This window comes from Schistocerca piceifrons, chromosome 2 (genome assembly GCF_021461385.2).
Source record: "Schistocerca piceifrons isolate TAMUIC-IGC-003096 chromosome 2, iqSchPice1.1, whole genome shotgun sequence".
Lineage (NCBI taxonomy): Eukaryota > Metazoa > Arthropoda > Insecta > Orthoptera > Acrididae > Schistocerca > Schistocerca piceifrons.
In genome coordinates, this window is record NC_060139.1 from 732,660,021 (window position 1) to 732,678,750 (window position 18,730).

An 18,730-nucleotide genomic window follows, 5' to 3' on the forward strand; every position below is an offset into this window, starting at 1 on the left:
TCACAGGTAGGAAAAAATTCAGAACGTAGAGTTGGCCATATTGACAAACATCCCAAACAGTCTTGCCAGTCGGATTTTCGTAGTACATTGAAATGCTGCTACATTCGAAGATCAACAATACAGAATTTGTATTTACTTCGTTGGATAATGTACCAAAACGCAGTGGTCGAAACTCTGAGCGGAGGAAAAAGGCTCGTCTTCCACTTTTCTTTTTTTTTTTAATTTATTTCCTGACGCAGAGATTTTGGTACCAGTATTTATCTTTGTGCCTACAAAGCATGCCTGTGTGGCGCTACATATATTCGACGGCAGAAGTTAGTTGTGGCGGCACCCACCAACATTTTTCAGAACTCCCCCTTGCTTTGCACTCGATTCTAAGCCGCAGGCGGTTTTTTGGATTACAAAAACCGGCTTAGATTCGAGTAAATACGGTATATCACCAAAATTTGCAGTGACCCTAATAACATAAGTAGCTGAACTCAAACGTTTCAACAGATCTTCAGTGTGTTTTTTCCAGTTCAACCCCTCATCAATGCATACACCTAGAACTTTTGAATATTCTACCTTAGCTACTGATTTCTGATCAAAGTCTATATTTATTAATGGTGTCATTCAATTTACTGTGTGGAACTGTATATACTGTGTTTTGTCAAAGTTTAATGAGAGCCCATTTGCAGAGAACCGCTTAATGATTTTCTGAAAAACATCGTTTACAATTTCATCAGTTAATTCTTGTCTGTTGGGTGTGATAGCTATACTTGTATCATCAGCAAAAAGTACCAGATTTGTATCTTCGTGAATATAGGATGGCAAGTCATTAATATTTATAGTAAGAACAGCAGAGGAACCAAGATCAAACCTTGCGGCACCCCATTCTTGATTGTTCTCCAGTTTGAGAAATCACCAGTTTTTTGTACATTATGTGAACTGCTTATTTCAACTTTCTGCACTCTTCCAGTTAGGTATGATTTAAACCATTTGAGCTCCGTCCCATTTATACCACAGTACTTGAGCTTATTTAGAAGTATTCCATGATTTACACAATCAAAAGCCTTTGAGAGATCACAAAAAATCCCAATGGGTGACTTCCAGTTACTCAGAGCATTTAATATTTCATTAGTGAAAGGATATATAGCATTTTCTGTTGAAAAACCTGTCTGGAAACCAAACTGACATTTTGTTACAACTTTATTTTTACAAAAGTGTGAAGCTACTGTACAATACATTACTTCTTCAAGAATTTTGTATAAGGCAGTCAGAAGAGAGATTGGGCGGTAGTTGTTGACATCAGACGTATCCCCTTTTTTATGCAGTGGTTTAACAATGGCATACTTCAGTCTACCTGGGAAATTACCCTGCTTCAGAGAGCAATTACATATGTGGCTAAGAATCCCACTTATCTCTTGGGAACAAGCTTTTATTATCCTGCTGGAAATGCCATCAAAGCCATGTGAGCTTTTATTCTTGAGAGAGTTTATTATCTTCCTAATTTCAGAAGAAGAGGTGGGTGGAATTTCAATTGTATCAACATGTGTGGGTAAGGCCTCTTCTATTAACTGCCTTGCTTCTTCTAATGAACATTTAGATACTATTTTCTCTTCAGCATTTAAAAAATGATTATTCAAAATGTTTTCAACCTCCAGCTCGTTGTTTGTCAAGTTTCCATTCACTTTGATGGTAATGCCATCATCCTGTAACTCTTAGTTGCCCTGTATCCCTTGTAATAATATTCCATATTGTTTTGATTTTGTTATCAGGGGTATTAATCCCAGACATGATGCACATGCTTCTGGACTTTTTAATAATCTTTCTTGATGTCGCACAGTAGTTTTTATTGTTTTAGCTGTTTCTGGGTCATTACTCTTTCTTGTTGTTAGATACAGTTCCCTTTTGTGGTTACAAGATATTTTTATTCCTTTAGTAAGCCAAGGTTTTTTGCATGGTTTCTTATAATTAGATTTAACTACTTTCTTGGGGAAACAATTTTCAAATTCTCTTACACGTGTATCATGAAATAAGTTATATTTTAAATTAGCATCGGGTTCCTTGTACACCTCATCCAAGTCTAACTGCTGAAGATTTTTGCTGAAATTTCTAATTATTGAGTCATTAACTGAATGCACAACTTTGGAGGGTAGTTTTGAATTACTGAATGGATCTATGTCATATACTGTAAATAGCTGAGCAGCGTGATCAGAAAGGTCATTCTCAAAAGGACAAGAATTTATGTTTTTAAACTTATCTTGGTCTATAAATGTGTTATCTATCAATGTGCTGCTGTCCTTTACTACCCGAGTAGGAAAATAAATGACAGATGTCAAATTGAAAGAACCAAGCAAGACTTCCAGGTCATTCTTCATATTACACTCTTTCAGTTAATCAACATTGAAGTCCCCACAAATATAATTTGCTTTCCCCTATCTGACAGATAGCACAACAAGGTATAAAAGTTTTCCAGGAATAAATGAAAGTTTCCTGAAGGGGACCTATATACTGTTACAATTATAAAAGAGCCCTCCTTCAGTTTAAGCTGACAGGCACATGCTTCTATATGTTGCTCTAGACAAAACTTTTTTGTATCTAAGCTTTTTTAATAGTGAGAACTTTTGACATATATGGCAACTCCTCCTCTCACCTTATTCTCTCTCCTCATATGTGCAGCTAGTTTATAACCACTGATATTTACCTTTTACATATCAGACACAATGTGATGCTCAGACAGGCATAGTATACCTATTACATTATCAGATTCAATGTCATCCAAACAAACCAGGAGCTCATCTATTTTATTCTTCAATCCTGGAATATTTTGGTGCGAAATGGTAACATTATTTTTTTATTTTACTTTTGTTAGAATCTACTTTTTTCTTTAATCCACCAATATTTTGCTTAAATATGGTAACATTATTATTTACTTTACTGTTTTGCGACTCTTGTGAGTTTTGGACCTCTTTAGCACCTACCTGCCTGCCTGAACTTCTCATTGGACACTGATATCAGTCTAAAAAAGAGGTACATCCATGAGTACTAGTGTCCCCCCTTATGGATTTTGCTAACAACCCTGCCAGTTTACCCTTCCCTTTCCTATTGAGGTGTAGGCCATGCCTTGTGAAATCTCCCCTATCAATAGCCTCAACAGAAACCAATCGCATGTCTGACAGAGTGGCCGCCCTACGCAACTGATACAACTCCATATTTACCCTCTTGACAGAGCGATTCAACTGGGACTGCTAATGCCGCACAAAAGCAGGCATCAGCTCAACATTGGTATGGGTCGTTACAGAGGCTATTTTCACCAGGTCACACTCAATACTGTAGCCCTGATCCCTATCAATACTGTTTCCCACTCCACGCACTATCATCAAATGATCCTGCTTTGAGAAATCCTTGCACAAGGAACCTATATCCTCTACCACCTGGCTAAGACATGCACTTGACTTGAGAAAGTTTGTGACCTGGCACCTGGTACCAAATTTTTCCTGCAAAATCTGGCCCACACCTCTTCCATGGCTGCTACCTAGCAACAGAACTTTCCTCTTACTTTCTACTGTTGTTGGTTTCCTAGTGAGATTCTGTTGCATCTTAACTACACCTACTTCTACTGGAGCCTCTTACTTACTTAACTGTGGTAGCAATGCAGATCTATTGGTTGTGCCAATTGGGAAACTGTCAGACACTGTTCTCTTTCTGTGGCCCCTGATCCCAGCTACCACAGTCTCTTACAATGTTGTTATTCCCTCTACATGTGGCAATGAGTTTAAAAAGGCTTTAAAAATAAAGGCTTTGAAAATAAAGTCCTATCAATGTAAAATGAGACATCATAAAGGAATATGTGGATTTCTGATGTCAGTATAGTCACACAATTCAAATTCCACAAACTTTAAAAATCCACTTAAAAAACACTGTCAACACAATTTCAAAATTTAGGTGGAAACATTGTACGAACACAGCACTTTGAATCATCATACTGCAATATTGATTACGATCTTCTCTTAAATCTCAACAAATGATTTGTTCTTACTGCTTTGACGGAACAGTTGCAAATTTCAGATGGTGGGAATATATGATAAGGATTTAAAAAGGCTGTTCCATGGTAGATGAAGTGCTGAAGCATAATAATGAATACTTTTAAAAAAAGAGTTGAATGTATTTGTTTGTGGATTTGATTATATTTTTCTAATCTTCATATATTGTTAACTTCTGTAGCAAACTAGTCCATCTTTTTGAGATGTGCCTCATAATAAAATCTTATCCAATAATATAAACTGGTTTCATTAATGTAATGTCTGCAATGCAAAGACTTAAAAGATAATATCATATTAACTAGTAAACAGCAGTGTACAAAACCTTACAGGAAATCTGCTGTAGACTTTGAATTAAAACAGGCATTTGATATTGACAGAATAAAAAAACGCTTAGACAGATCTCTTAACCAAGGTCTTAATGACTATTCACGAACTCGTATTGCAAACACATAATTTTCTATGCATTAGGCAGGATCTTTCTAACTTGAAAACAGATGTACAAGTGTATTACAGCCCATATCAACACATTTCTCTTAAGATGCAGGCCAACACTTATTTTAGTTCTCTGGTAACTGATCCAAATTTCTTTTCTATAAAATTACAAAGAATGTTGCCATCAAATTAATAATTAGGATTTGAGGATCCCATAGTTATCAAAAATTACAACATGACTGAGAACAATGCTAAACTTGTGTATAGAGCCCTTCCTCAGAGCTGCATTGCAAATTGACTGAGGTGAGGGGTTGTGTTGGGCTGAGTTAGAGCAGAAAGGAGGCAGAGATAGGATGGGAGGGGTGTAGGAAAGGGTTGCCGAGGGATGGGAGGGTGTGGCACACAATCAATTGGAGGAGTATATTGGGAGGGGAAGACAGATCAGAGGAAGAAGGAGACTGCGGACTGGAGAGAATGAGTACAGAATGAGTGAAGCAGGTGCATAGTGACAGGTGGAAATGTGTATGCCCAGTATGGAACAAGGGCTAGCAGAGATTGAGGCCAGGAGGATTATGGAATTGGCAAATGTGTTGTGAGGACAAATCCCATATGCTATTCAGAGAATCTGAGGTTGTGGTTTTATATGATTGTGAAGCAGTTATTTAGATCAAGGTTATACTAAACAACACATTGTGCCACACGACAGACAACCACTCTCAGCCACAATTTGGTTGTAGTCACTGATTTGGACAAACAATTGGTTAGTGGACATGCCCACCTCTCCCAAAGAGGTATTCCATCACCCACTCAACCTACAAGATATCCCACTCCATGCTTATACTACATCAACTCCCAACCACATACCACATGGTTCATTATCCCTGATAAAGATGAACATCCAAGACCTGTCCTATACACACCTCCCCGCCCACCCATTGCACATTCTATTTCAGTTCCCACACAATCACATTTTCCATATCAGAGGCAGGACCACATGTGAAAGCAGTTGTGAAGTATCTCTGCTTTATAGGGGTCTTTGGATTGTGTGGTGGTCAAGCAGAGGCTAGCATGGTGAATAGTTGTTAAGGCTGTGTGCCAAGTGAATTGATATATTTATAAGAAGCATAAAAGTAGACTGAGCGCCAAGCAAATAAGAAGATAAGAAAGAATAAGAGCATATAAATAATTTCATGTTTGTCATTGGCGACTGATTGTCAAAACTAGTGGTCAAAATCAAATGGTGTTATTGTTAGAAGTTTAGATGGAAGACTATGAGATAAGCAAAGCAGAAGAACGAGTATATGCTTGCACTCAATTGTGGTAATGAACAATTTTCTGTACAATAAGTTGTTTTTGGCCTAACTGTGACATGTGAAGAGTTATTTTCTCCAAATGACCAAACCAGGGAATGAGCCAATAACTGAAGGTTTGGCAGGCCAATACATTTGCTGAGCATTCTATATTTTAGGAGCTCGTTCCCCTCTGCAATTCCATATGATCACAGACTGTCATCCATAAAAATGAATTCAGGGCTGAGTACACTCCTGAAAACATGTACACAGAGAAGGAATACAATTTCACAATAATGTTGATGTTTGAGTGTACCATCTTCAAAGGTTTGGAGGTCGGTAAACACACGCAACATTGTGCTTCCCTATATCGTAACACCTGGACCATCAAAATGATCATGTTTTACAATGTTCCTGGGTTTATTACGTACCCCCGTACAGCAAGAGATGGGAACATGTCTTGCACCTATGAACATTATCATTTTGGTGGTTTTGGTGTTATAGTGTGGGAAGGAATAATGTTTCATGTGCTCACTGACCCGCAAATTTCTGAACTCAGTATACTCTCTGGTCAGTGTTACTGTGACACTGCACTCCTCTCCCACACGTCTAACCACATCGCACAGTGCAGACAGAGGAGCTCTTGGAATAAAAGTATATTCAGGAAAGACTGGTCTGCCCACCACCCAGTTTGAATCCCACTGAGCGTGTGTGGGATGTGTTCCCAAGATGCATTTCATCACATCCACATGCATCAATGACCACCCAGCAGTTATCATCTGTGCTGTTGGGGGAATGGAACAACCTACTAAAGGAGCTCCAAGAACTCCTAACCAGCCTTGTGGTCAGCATGGGAGAAGGTTGCAGAGAATTTATTGCCATCCGTGTTGATCACATGCTCTATTAATAACCATATCCCACCTTTTTAATGTTCATGGGACCATCTTAAATCGTGGTGACTTCAGTTTAATTAGAATCTCTTGAATAAAGAAGTTATTTCCATTCATCTCATTGCATATTTCTTTCATTTACCTTCTATACTACACTGTAGCAGTTCTTTCTATGTACTGTCTAAGTTTCATCAGACTGTTACTTGGTAGTTACATATCATGCAAAAGTTATTTTCATCCTTAAGTTTCGTGCACCACTGTTATATGCCTGATAGGATGGTAAGGATGTGAACTACAAGCTTATATCTTGACCAAAGTCTAATGTAGCTTATTTTTCAGATGAGCAGGGGCCATATTGTGAATAATGTGTGACTGGTCAGCAAAGAGAACATGTCTATGGCTTCCTGTAACCTATGGTTTAACTTGCAAGCCAAAGAAGTGAACGCAACAACTCAAAGTTTTTGGAGTAAATTGTCTATTGTTATTTGCTGTAGCATAAAATTATTTAAATATTCATTCTCTGAAATTGAACCTTGTTTTAAATTAATAAATGTGTTTAATAGAGGTTGCCAACCCAAACATGGAAGCAAGTAATAGTACCAGAATGGAGGCATTTGGCAATTTGAATTTAGACACAAGAACTTGTCCAACAAATTATTTAACCCCTAGCAAGCATAACTGTGAAAAAATTAGACCATGTCATGTGATTTCATGGCAGAGGTGGTAAATACACACATAAAAAAAAAGTTATGCATCCCCTCAGTTCCAAGAGTTCCAGAACCTGTACAGAAAATTGGGATAGAGATAACATAAACATCATTTCCGCCCTTTTTATTGCTCATGAAAACCACACATTGCATGATGTACCACCATACAGTGAGACCTTCAGAGGTGGTAGTCCAGATTGCTGTACACACCGGTACCTCTAATACCCAGTAGCATGTCCTCTCGCATTGGTGCATGTCTGTATTTGTCATGGTATACTATCCACAAGTTCATCATGGCACTGTTGGTCCAAATTGTCCCACTTCTAAATGGTGATTTGGCATAGGCCCCTCAGAGTGGTTGGTGGGTCACGTGGTCCATAAACAGCCCTATTCAGTCTATCTCAGGCATGTTCGATAGGGTTCATGTCTGGAGAACATACTGGCCACTCAAGTTAAGGGATGTAGTTATCCTGAAGGAAGTCATTCACATGATGTGCATGATGGGGGCATGAATTGTCATCCATGAAGATGAATGTCTCGCCAACATGCTGCCAATATGGTTGCACTATCAGTCAGAGGATGGCATTCGCATATCGTACAGCCATTACGGTGCCTTCCATGACCACCAGTGGCACACATCGTCCCCACATAATGCCACCCCAAAACATCAGGGAACTTCACCCTTGCTACACTCACAGGACAGTGTGCCTAAGGCGTTCAGCCTGATCGGGTTGCCTCCAAACTCATCTGCGATGATTGTCTGGTTGAAGGCACATCGACACTCATCAGTGAAGAGAACGCGATGCCAATCCTGAGTGGTCCATTTGTCATTCAGCCCATCTGTACTGCACTGCATGGTGTCATGGTTGCAAAGATGGACCTCACCATGGACGTCAGGAGTGAAGTTGTGTGTCATGCAGCCTTTTGTGCACAGTTTGAACTATAACACGATGTCCTGTAGCTGCACGAAAAGCATTATTCAACAAGGTGGCATTGCTGTCAGGGTTCCTCTGAGCCATAATCCATAGGTAGGGGTCATCCACTGCAATAGTAGCCCTTGGGCAGCCTGAGAAGGTGTGTCACCGACAGTTCCTATCTCTCTATATCTCCTCTATGTCCGAACACTCTGAGACGTCTGGACACTTCCCTTGTTGAGAGCCCTTCCTGAAACAGAGTAACAATGCGGATGTGATTGAACCGCGGTATTGACCGTCTAGGCATGGTTCAACCCCCTCTATCTAATAAGCACTGCTCATGCATGGTTGTTTACATTTTTGGGCAAGTTTAGTGACATCTCTGAACCGTCAATGGGACTGTATCTATGATAAAACATCCACAGTCAACATCTATCTTCAAGAGTTGTGGGAACCAGGATGATGCAAAACTTTTTTTTGATTTGTGTATGTACATATTAAATGACCTACAAGGCCAAACACACGACAGGACAGGTGGAACATGACCTGTTATGGATTTGGGTGATTAAAACCTGAGGGACCATATCAGATTGGGTCTTAGAAGCTCTTGGATAAGAGCATGAGATTGAGTTGTGATACATGATTTGTATGAATATGGCAATACTCAGAGCACTCCAGGGATTAGTATACTCTTGGTATGGTCATGAGCAGAACTGGGAGGAAATAGTTGCTAGTTATGTCAACAGAATACAAAAGAGTGCATGGGCAATGTTGCAATTTTCCTGCTATATACAGATACAGAGGCAATACAGCACATACTTGATGGGTTATGACCAGAAGATAGGTAGAGGGCAGTTTCCTGTAAAATACCAGAGACATTTAAACAACTGAAAAATCAGTACTGAATAATGATAATATTATGAAAAGTATATATTCCTGCTCACCTTATAGCGGAGATGTTGAGTTGCAGATAGGCACAACAAAATGACTGTCAGGCAAGTAAGCTTTCAGCCAAACAGACCTTCTTCCAAACTAGACAGCATAACACACACACACTCATGCCAATACAGCTCACACTCACATCACCAGAGGCCAGACTGGATTGGAGACTGGCCTTGATAGCCAGAGACAGACTGGACTGGAGACTGGACTTGGCAGCCAGAGACAGTGGTCATGTGTGTGCGAGCTGAGTTTGCATGAGTGTGTGTGTGGGTGTATGTTGTATAATTTAAAAGAAGGCCTTTTTGGCTGAAAGCTTACTTGTTTGACAGTTTTTTCATTGCATCTATCTGCAACTCAATATCTCTGCTACATGGTGAGTAACTAACTATCTTTTTCATAATAAAGATGTTTAAAGAATTAAATAACTTCAAGCAGCACGTACAGGGGATAATATATATGGATAATAGATAAGGAAAGAATGGAGAAGGCTGCTATCAGAACCTAATTAGATGTCTTGCATTTGAACAGGTCAGCCACATGCTTCAAGATTGCAAACACATGATGTTATGTTAATGTCTTGAGCTCAATAAGGAACAGGACCATACCTAACATTGCTGGGGTTGCAGGAAGGAAGGTCATTTTAGATGAAGGATGTTACATGTTGAGATCAAGGCAGACTACCATTTGTATATTGTCCGATAAATGATGAGCTATTATGTGCCTTATTGGATTCTGGAAGTGCAGTGACCACCTCAGATGAGTAATGGTCTGAAAAGCACGAAACACATTGCACATGGCCACCATTGTAAAAATAACTGGAATATTATACATCTGCCAAAAATAAGAATATGGTGGTTATAGGAGAGGTTCTTGTAAAGATGAGGTTGGGCCCATGTACTAAAGAAATTAAAATTAAAATAATAGCAGGCACACAGTATATTAGGATCAGTTCTCTTTTTTTCCACTGAAGTAAGGCTCATTTTGGATTGGGCTGGTAATAATTTTCAATTCAAATTTAAGCCAGAGACTAAGATTCCAGTTGTCAGTATAAGGAAGAGTACATCAAAGCTACTGACAACCAATGTAAGAACCTCTTGTCCCAAGTAAGTAGTCCACACAAGCATCATTGATCTCTTTGGTTATTTTGATGGACTGGTTAAAGAGAAAATTAATGCCACCTGGCAGGAGTTTCCCGATGTATTAAACATTGAGCTAGGGATAACCTCATTGTAAGAATAAGATGGACATCCAAAGCAGACTAGCAATGACAAAAATGGCATATCTGGCCAAGAGAAGCCAACTATTAGCAAACATTGGCCTTAGTTTGAGGAAGAAAATTCTGAGGATGTACACTTAGAGCACAGCATTGTATAGTAGTGAAACATGGAATGTGGGAAAACCAGAACAGAAGAGACTCAAAACATTTGAGATGTGGTGCTACAGAAGAATGTTGAAAGTTAGGTGAACTGATAAGGTAAGGAATGAGGAGATTCTCCACAGAATCGGTGAGGGAAGGAAAATATGGAAAACACAGACAAGAAGAAGGGACATTTATGTGTCTTTAAAACTAAAAATAAAATCAGGGAACGCTATATTGTGTGGTATAGACGTAGATATTAAGAACTGAACTGCAGTCTGTAAAATTTGTGCTGAGGGCAGACCTCTGCAGAAATCAAAAGTGGAGTTTGTGGCACCTAAACCAGAAGCAAATCGTTTGATGAAATGTATATTGGTTTTGTGGGATCTTTTCCATGATCAAAAAATGGTAATTGTTACATTTTAGTTTGTGTTGATTGTATTTCACATATCACCTGGTGTTATCATGTAAGTGTGGACATGTCAAATGCCATAATTCACATGTTAAAAACTATGTTTGTTGTATGTGGCCCTGTGAAGGCTTTGATCACACATGATTACAGGGCTGGATTTAGAACATTATTCCACATAAACAACATATTAGTGTGACAAAAAGTATATTTCCTTCATTTCTAACTAATTTGCCTTTTTCTTCTCTTTCAGTGGACAATTAAAAGTAGAAGTCCAGATGTAGAGAATATAAAGATGAAGATCAATTTATTGTTGACACTCAGTATACTATAACCCACCTCCACAGCCAATGTCGCTAACACACGCTGGTGCAGTGGCACTTGACCCAGAGGTAAGCCGGTTTGAATTCTGATCATGGCATAAATTTTCACTACCAATACTTGGCTATTAAGAGAAGGAGAGGTAGTGGTGTGAAGTTCTTGACCACCGGATTTTGCGCCAGTATCCTGATTTAAATACCAAACCTCTCCACAGAGTCTCATGAAGTCGGAGCATGTGACAGTGTTGATAGCGATCCATCCATCAGATGGGGACTTAAGCTTGGTAGCTGCCTTGGTGCTATTTACGAGGAGTAGGCTATGTGTCATCACTGGGTTTCACCCTCTCCTTTCTATCATCATCATCACTCTCTCTCTCTCTCTCTCTCTCTCTCTCTCTCTCTCTCTCTCTCTCTCTCTCTCTCACACACACACACACACACACACACACACACACACACACACACACACACACACATAATGGAGCATGCTACTATCGTTGTGAAGAAGATGTAGTAATGGTTACTATCAATACATAGAGTTGGGATGTTGCACAGCTGAATTATTTGTAGACTAATGTCTTGTATCAAATTATCTTGCTTAATAGTTTATCTCATTATATCTTTTGTTTATGAAAAGATTGCTATGTTTACATTGAGAGCAATGAATTTTACACACAGGGTGGATCTATTTGGTTCATGCATATATATATATATATATGTGTGTGTGTGTGTGTGTGTGTGTGTGTGTAATGTTTTTCAAAGTATTATGTGATCAATGTGTTGTATATGACCTCATCATAATAAGGAATGATTGTAAGGTGCATTAGTATATTGTGCCAGTTACATAGCTTTTTTTAAAATCTATTTGCTATATTTGAAAAAGGATTTAATGGGGAATGTAAGGTATTTTTGTTTTATAGGAATCTTTGTCTTGTGTGGTAGTCGATTGGAGGCTAGCATGGCAAGTGATTGTTAAGGCTGTGTGGCATGTGAAATGACATATTTACAGCAGCATAAAAGTTGTCTGAGTGCCAGGCAGATAAGAAGAAAGACTAAGGGTGTATAAATAATTTCATATTTGTAGCTGGTGAGCAATTGTCGAGACTAGCAGTCAAAATTAGATGGTGTTATTGTTAGGAGATAAGATGGATATCTGTGATTTAAGCACTGTAGAAGGAAGACTATGTGCTCGTATTCATTTGTGCTAAAGAACAAGTTCCTGTACAATAAATAGTTTTTGGTCTAACTGTGGCATGTCCAGAGCTATTTTCTCCATATGAACTAAATAGTGAGCAACTCGGTGATTGGATGGTTGGTCTTTACTCCCCCACACCAATACCCTTCACAGTCGAGTCACATACCAGCTGTGCTATAACTTTTTCACAGTCTTTTATGTGAGCATGAATGTCTACAACCAAAGTGCGGCCAAGAGCAAAGCTGACCATGCAGTGACACAACACGCCACAGTCCTCCTTGTTCTGATGTCTGCTAGCCCTTGTCCCACACTCACCTCCATCCCTGTCCCCATGCACTCCCACTTAACTAATTCTAAACTCACTCTCCTCTCCACAGTCTATCTCTTCCTCTGTTCTAGCTCTCCCTCCCAATCTGCTCCTCCTCTACACTGTGTGACATATGCAGCTGCCCATGCCTGCCCAAATGAGCTCACCAGTGCAAAACTCCAGTCCTGTTCCACTGCTGTCTCTCCTTCTCAACCCTCAGCCAGTCTTTCCTTCTTTCCTCCATCCCTCCATTGCATCCTCCCCCTATTCTCCCCCCTCCCATCCCCCCCCCCCCCCCCATGTCCCTGTCTCCTTTCTTCTCTTAACCCCTCAACCATACTCCTTCCATTACAAAGTTAATGTTTTACATGCTTTGGCATAAAGATACTGTTACGTAGGAAAAGCTTATAAACAGCGTGATTAGTTCACGTGGAGGTATACAACAGTATGTTTGTGTAGGTATTTGTTGTTAGCATTATCTCAGTGACTAAACCTGGACTGTTTTCTTACTCTTGTGCTCAAGACTAACTTAGTAATGAAATATTACTTCCGCTGCCATTAATCAATTGCTCTCCCGTGTACCACGCTGGCCAGAATAATCCATCATCTTACAAGCACTGTATGTGTTCAACAACAGACCCAGACCCAGACCCCAGATTGGCCAACAAGAGACACTGCTAAAATATAATAGTCACATTCCAAGTGAAGCTTGCCAAGTAACAGAACAGGATGTCATATAATGAAGAGTGTGATGTATGCCATATTGTAGTAACCAATACTAACTCTGAATGTACATGCAAACTTTCATAACTTAGTAAGTACACACTGCAATTGCATTAATTGGTTTCATTAATGATACTGAGGTACCTGGTATCTAAATAATAACAAAATATAGTAAAATTATGATGAAATGTAGTTTCTATTGGAAAACATGTATAAAAAATTTGTACACAGAAATGTGATTGTAATTATGTTTTAGATACGTGTAAAGATCCAGATTTTATGTCATTATCAAAATCAAACTTGTATTTAAAAAGTTATAAACATTTCTAAATCATGGATTTCTGGCAACGCTGGGTTAATAATGGGACAACAATTTTTGTGAACCAGTCTGATGTAGAAAACAGCTAAATTGCAGGATTAAGTTTTTTTATTTATTTGATTAATTGCTCTGGGTTACCTGAACCCATTTTCAATTCATCTTGTGAGACCAAAAGTTAAAATTACAGTTTATCCAATAAACAAACAAACAAACAAAATAGTATATTCTGTAATAGCATGCAAACCATGTTAAGAATGTACATATCAAAGCCAAGTTTTTCTATGAACATTGGCAGGACAAACATACAACTGATAGTCTACTTCCTACACTGCCTCAACGAAACCTCAAGTAGGGGTGATATATCAGGATGCAGGGAATTCCTTTATTGCATTTCCAATCTTCAAACAAAAAATAATTTTAAAAAAAGTGCAAATCAGTTACCAGATTTCAACTCTTTAAAACTTTCAAAAAAGAGCAACAAACTTAAAAGCACTTTTTTTTCCGAAAACAGCACGACATTTAAAAGCAATGGACAGTAAACAACTGCACTGGCACTTGTGTTGCATACAGACAAAAGTCATGTGGTACAGCTATACATAACATTGTTCATTGTGAACCATAATTAGTGTGGAATGAAACCTAATAGTATGACATTGAAAAGAACATTACCACCTTTTGAATTTTTTCCTATTTGTAAAACACTTAACCAGAAGCAAACTAACAGAATATATACCTATAAAACCCTTTTTAAAAACACTTCATAGGTAAAAGTTGTAATTTCAACCTTCTGCCTTGATGATCTGAAAATGGTTTTAGGTAACACAAAACTAATCATAAATTAAATAAAAGAACTGAATTTTGCAACTTTGCCATTTTGCTACATGAGACTGATTTTGGGAATGATAATTGTATTTTGGGAATGATAATTGTAACATTTTTTACATCATCTTTGTAGTGCATATAAAAAGTCATTAAGCACATTTTAGTTTCAGCCGCATCATCTAGCAGATTTGATTAACCAAAACAAATTGATCCTGACATTACAGAGAGACTAAGACTTCCTTACAGGTGGAGATAACTGGAGCAAAGAGGTATACATCCATACTACTCATACGATTATCAAGAAACAGTAAGATAAGTATCTATTTCCAGAATGAAATTTTCACTCTGCAGCGGAGTGTGCGCTGATATGAAACTTCCTGGTGGATTAAAACTGTGTGCCGGACTGAGACTTGAACTTGGGACCTTTGCCTTTGCAGGAGAGCTTCTGCAAAGTTTGAAAGGAAGGAGACGAGGTACTGGTGGAATTAAAGCTGTGAGGACGGGTCGTGAGTCGTGCTTGGGTAGCTCAGTTGGTAGAGCAGTTGCCCGTGAAAGGCAAAGGTCCTGAGTTCAAGTCTCGGTCCGGCACACAGTTTTAATCTGCCAGGAAGTTAAGTATCTATTCTTGGTAGCCGCAAAAGACAGATACATTTTAACCTTAAGATAAAAAATGTTGACCAGAAGATAAAAAATATAAAGTATGCAGTAGAAATTAATTTTATGCAGTCTCTTTGCAAGCTAACAATGTGATTTAATTCATGAGAACTGAAAAATTTCATCTGTGATGTAAACTGTACCACAATCATTCCATAAACGTCTACCTCACCCAATCATACATTTTTTAACAAAACAAATAAACTAATACATGAATATTATGACTGGATTTTATGTGTTGGTTGATCTTGTATCCTACAAATCTTTATATGCAGTATATCAAAGTTCTCAGTGCAGTTTCACAATCCATAAAGAAAATAAAAGTTGCAGACAGTATTCTGCACAACCTCAAACACTACAGAAGATATAATTAAAATCATATGGAACAAATGTAAAGCACAAACATTGGCAGATACACAATAGTATCATCAACAACATTCTCATACCACTAAACAGCATTGTTGCCTAGCAAACTAAGTAATTACCTGGTTCCTCACTATATCCTCAAGTTCCAAAGCAGTTTCCATATTTTTTGGGTATGGCATGCCATGAGTGATTATGGTTGATTCCAATGCAACAACTGGTAGGTCTTTCTCAAAAGCATGCAAGACCTCTGAAGAAATATCTGCTGCACTTAATTTACTAATAAATTTTTTGGAATATAGAAATCTTGAATTTAGCTTCAAAAGTGTACCAAGAACCTGATACATTGCAGCTATATGGTAAAAGTATCCCTGAAAAGAATGAAAAACTGTTTCATGAGACATGTTTCATTGTAATTACTGTCATTTAAATTAAAACAATTCTTATATGGAATAAAGTTTCTTTATTGGACTTTCATTTACAAGTACACATCATGTATATTTACCATCCATGACGAGAGGAATGACTAGGACAAGGTTGAGAGTGAGAACAAATTACAGAACACAATTGAAGTTTCTTGCTTTTGTGTCACATGACTCTGCCAAGACAATGAACTGCCCTGAAACAATCAGCAGAACAGTATCATAGAGAGGGAAGTAGTCATCAGCATAAAGTCCAGACACCACTACACAAGAACTGGTATACAGAATGCAAGAGCACTCATCCAGATCACTGACAGAGCAGATGTCAGCCAGCACCTCGGAAAGGCAAAGTTGACAAATCTTACAATTCTGCTAGGGCTTTGGAGGAGTTGACCAATCAAGAAAACCAAAGCAAATTAAGTCATTGCTGTCCAGTGGTGATGCCCTGCCACTCCAGCCTGCTATGAGTTCTGAGGTGAGGATGCTGCTGTTGGAGAGATACTAACAAACAGGCTCACATGCATACCCTGCTCCCCGTTGGATCTTCTCTATCTCTTCTATCAACCCTATCTCGTACGGATCCCACACTGCTGAGCAGTATTCAAGCAGTGGGCGAACAAGTGTACTGTAACCTACTTCCTTTGTTTTCAGATTGCATTTCCTTAGGATTCTTCCAATGAATCTCAGTGTGGCATCTGCTTTACCGACGATCAACTATATATGATCATTCCATTTTAAATCACTCCTAATGAGTACTCCCAGATAATTTATGGAATTAACTGCTTCCAGTTGCTGACCTGCTATTTTGTAGCTAAATGATAAGGGATCTATCTTTCTATGTATTCGCAGCACATTACACTTGTCTACATTGAGATTCAATTGCCATTCCCTGCACCATGCGTCAATTCGCGGCAGATCCTCCTGCATTTCAGTACAATTTTCCATTGTTACAACCTCTCGATACACCACAGCATCATCTGCAAAAAGCCTCAGTGAACTTCCGATGTCATCCACCAGGTCATTTATGTATATTGTGAATAGCAACGGTCCTATGACACTCCCCTGCGGTACACCTGAAATCACTCTTACTTCGGAAGACTTCTCTCCATTGAGAATGACATGCTGCGTTCTGTTACCTAGCAACTCCTCAATTCAATCACACAATTGGTCTGATAGTCCATATGCTCTTACTTTGTTCATTAAACGACTGTGGGGAACTGTATCGAACGCCTTGCGGAAGTCAAGAAACATGGCATCTACCTGTGAACCCGTGTCTATGGCCCTCTGAGTCTCGTGGACGAATAGCGTGAGCTGGGTTTCACACGACCGTCTTTTTCGAAACCCATGGTGATTCCTACAGAGTAGATTTCTAGTCTCCAGAAAAGTCATTATACTCGAACATAATAGGTGTTCCAAAATTCTACAACTGATCGACGTTAGAGATATAGGTCTATAGTTCTGCACATCTGTTCGACATCCCTTCTTGAAAACGGGGATGACCTGTGCCCTTTTCCAATCCTTTGGAACGCTACGCTCTTCTAGAGACCTACGGTACACCGCTGCAAGAAGGGGGGGCAAGTTCCTTCGCATACTCTGTGTAAAATCGAAGTGGTATCCTATCAGGTCCAGCGGCCTTTCCTCTTTTGAGCGATTTTAATTGTTTCTCTATCCCTCTGTTGTCTATTTCAATATCTACCATTTTGTCATCTGTGCGACAATCTAAAGAAGGAACTACAGTGCAGTCTTCCTCTGTGAAACAGCTTTGGAAAAAGACATTTAGTATTTCGGCCTTTAGTCTGTCATCCTCTGTTTCAGTACCATTTTGGTCACAGAGTGTCTGGACGTTTTGTTTTGATCCACCTACCGCTTTGACATAAGACCAAAATTTCTTAGGATTTTCTGCCAAGTCAGTACATAGAACTTTACTTTCGAATTCACTGAACGCCTCTCACATAGCCCTCCTCATACTACATTTCGCTTCGCGTAATTTTTGTTTGTCTGCAAGGCTTTGGCTATGTTTATGTTTGCTGTGAAGTTCCCTTTGCTTCTGCAGCAGTTTTCTAACTCGGTTGTTGTACCACGGTGGCTCTTTTCCATCTCTTATGATCTTGCTTGGCACATACTCATCTAACGCATATTGTACGATGGTTTTGAACTTTGTCCACAGATCCTCAAGTCTATCTGTACTTGAGACAAAACTTTTGTGTTGAGCCGTCAGGTACACTGTAATCTGCTTTTTGTCACTTTTGCTAAACAGAAAAATCTTCTTACCTTCTTCAATATTTCTATTTACGGCTGAAATCATCAATGCCGATAGATACTTTGATGATAGATAACAAATGTATGCAACAAAAGATAGAGGAAGTAGAGAAAACAAAAGCTACATCCAGTGTAGTCACAACGTTACTGGATTCTACAGCTGCTATCTTATTACACATTTTTCAGGCAAGGCAAGAGAGAATGTGCCAGCATTCATAGAAAATGAGGAGGCTGCCACATGTATTGGCAGGTGGAGAGATGAAGTACAGTTACAGATGATCAAGTTACACTTGGCAAATGAAGTGAAAATGTATCTAATGTACCATGAGGGGTTGAATAAAGCATATACATTTGAGCAACTTCAGAACAGGCTTACTCAGA

The 18,730-nt window shown here is 38.9% G+C and overlaps 1 protein-coding gene across 2 annotated transcripts in view; it reads right to left on the reverse strand.

Moving 5' to 3' along the window:
* Window positions 1–18,730, reverse strand: part of LOC124777387 (pseudouridine-5'-phosphate glycosidase-like) — a 143,611-nt gene that overhangs the window by 85,253 nt on the left and 39,628 nt on the right. For both annotated transcript variants that reach the window (XM_047252778.1, XM_047252779.1), the window contains exon 2: window positions 15,791–16,039. In XM_047252778.1, coding sequence (XP_047108734.1) covers window positions 15,791–16,015 — 225 coding nt within the window. In that variant the 5' untranslated portion in view covers window positions 16,016–16,039. The remainder of the gene's footprint in view (window positions 1–15,790; window positions 16,040–18,730) is intronic.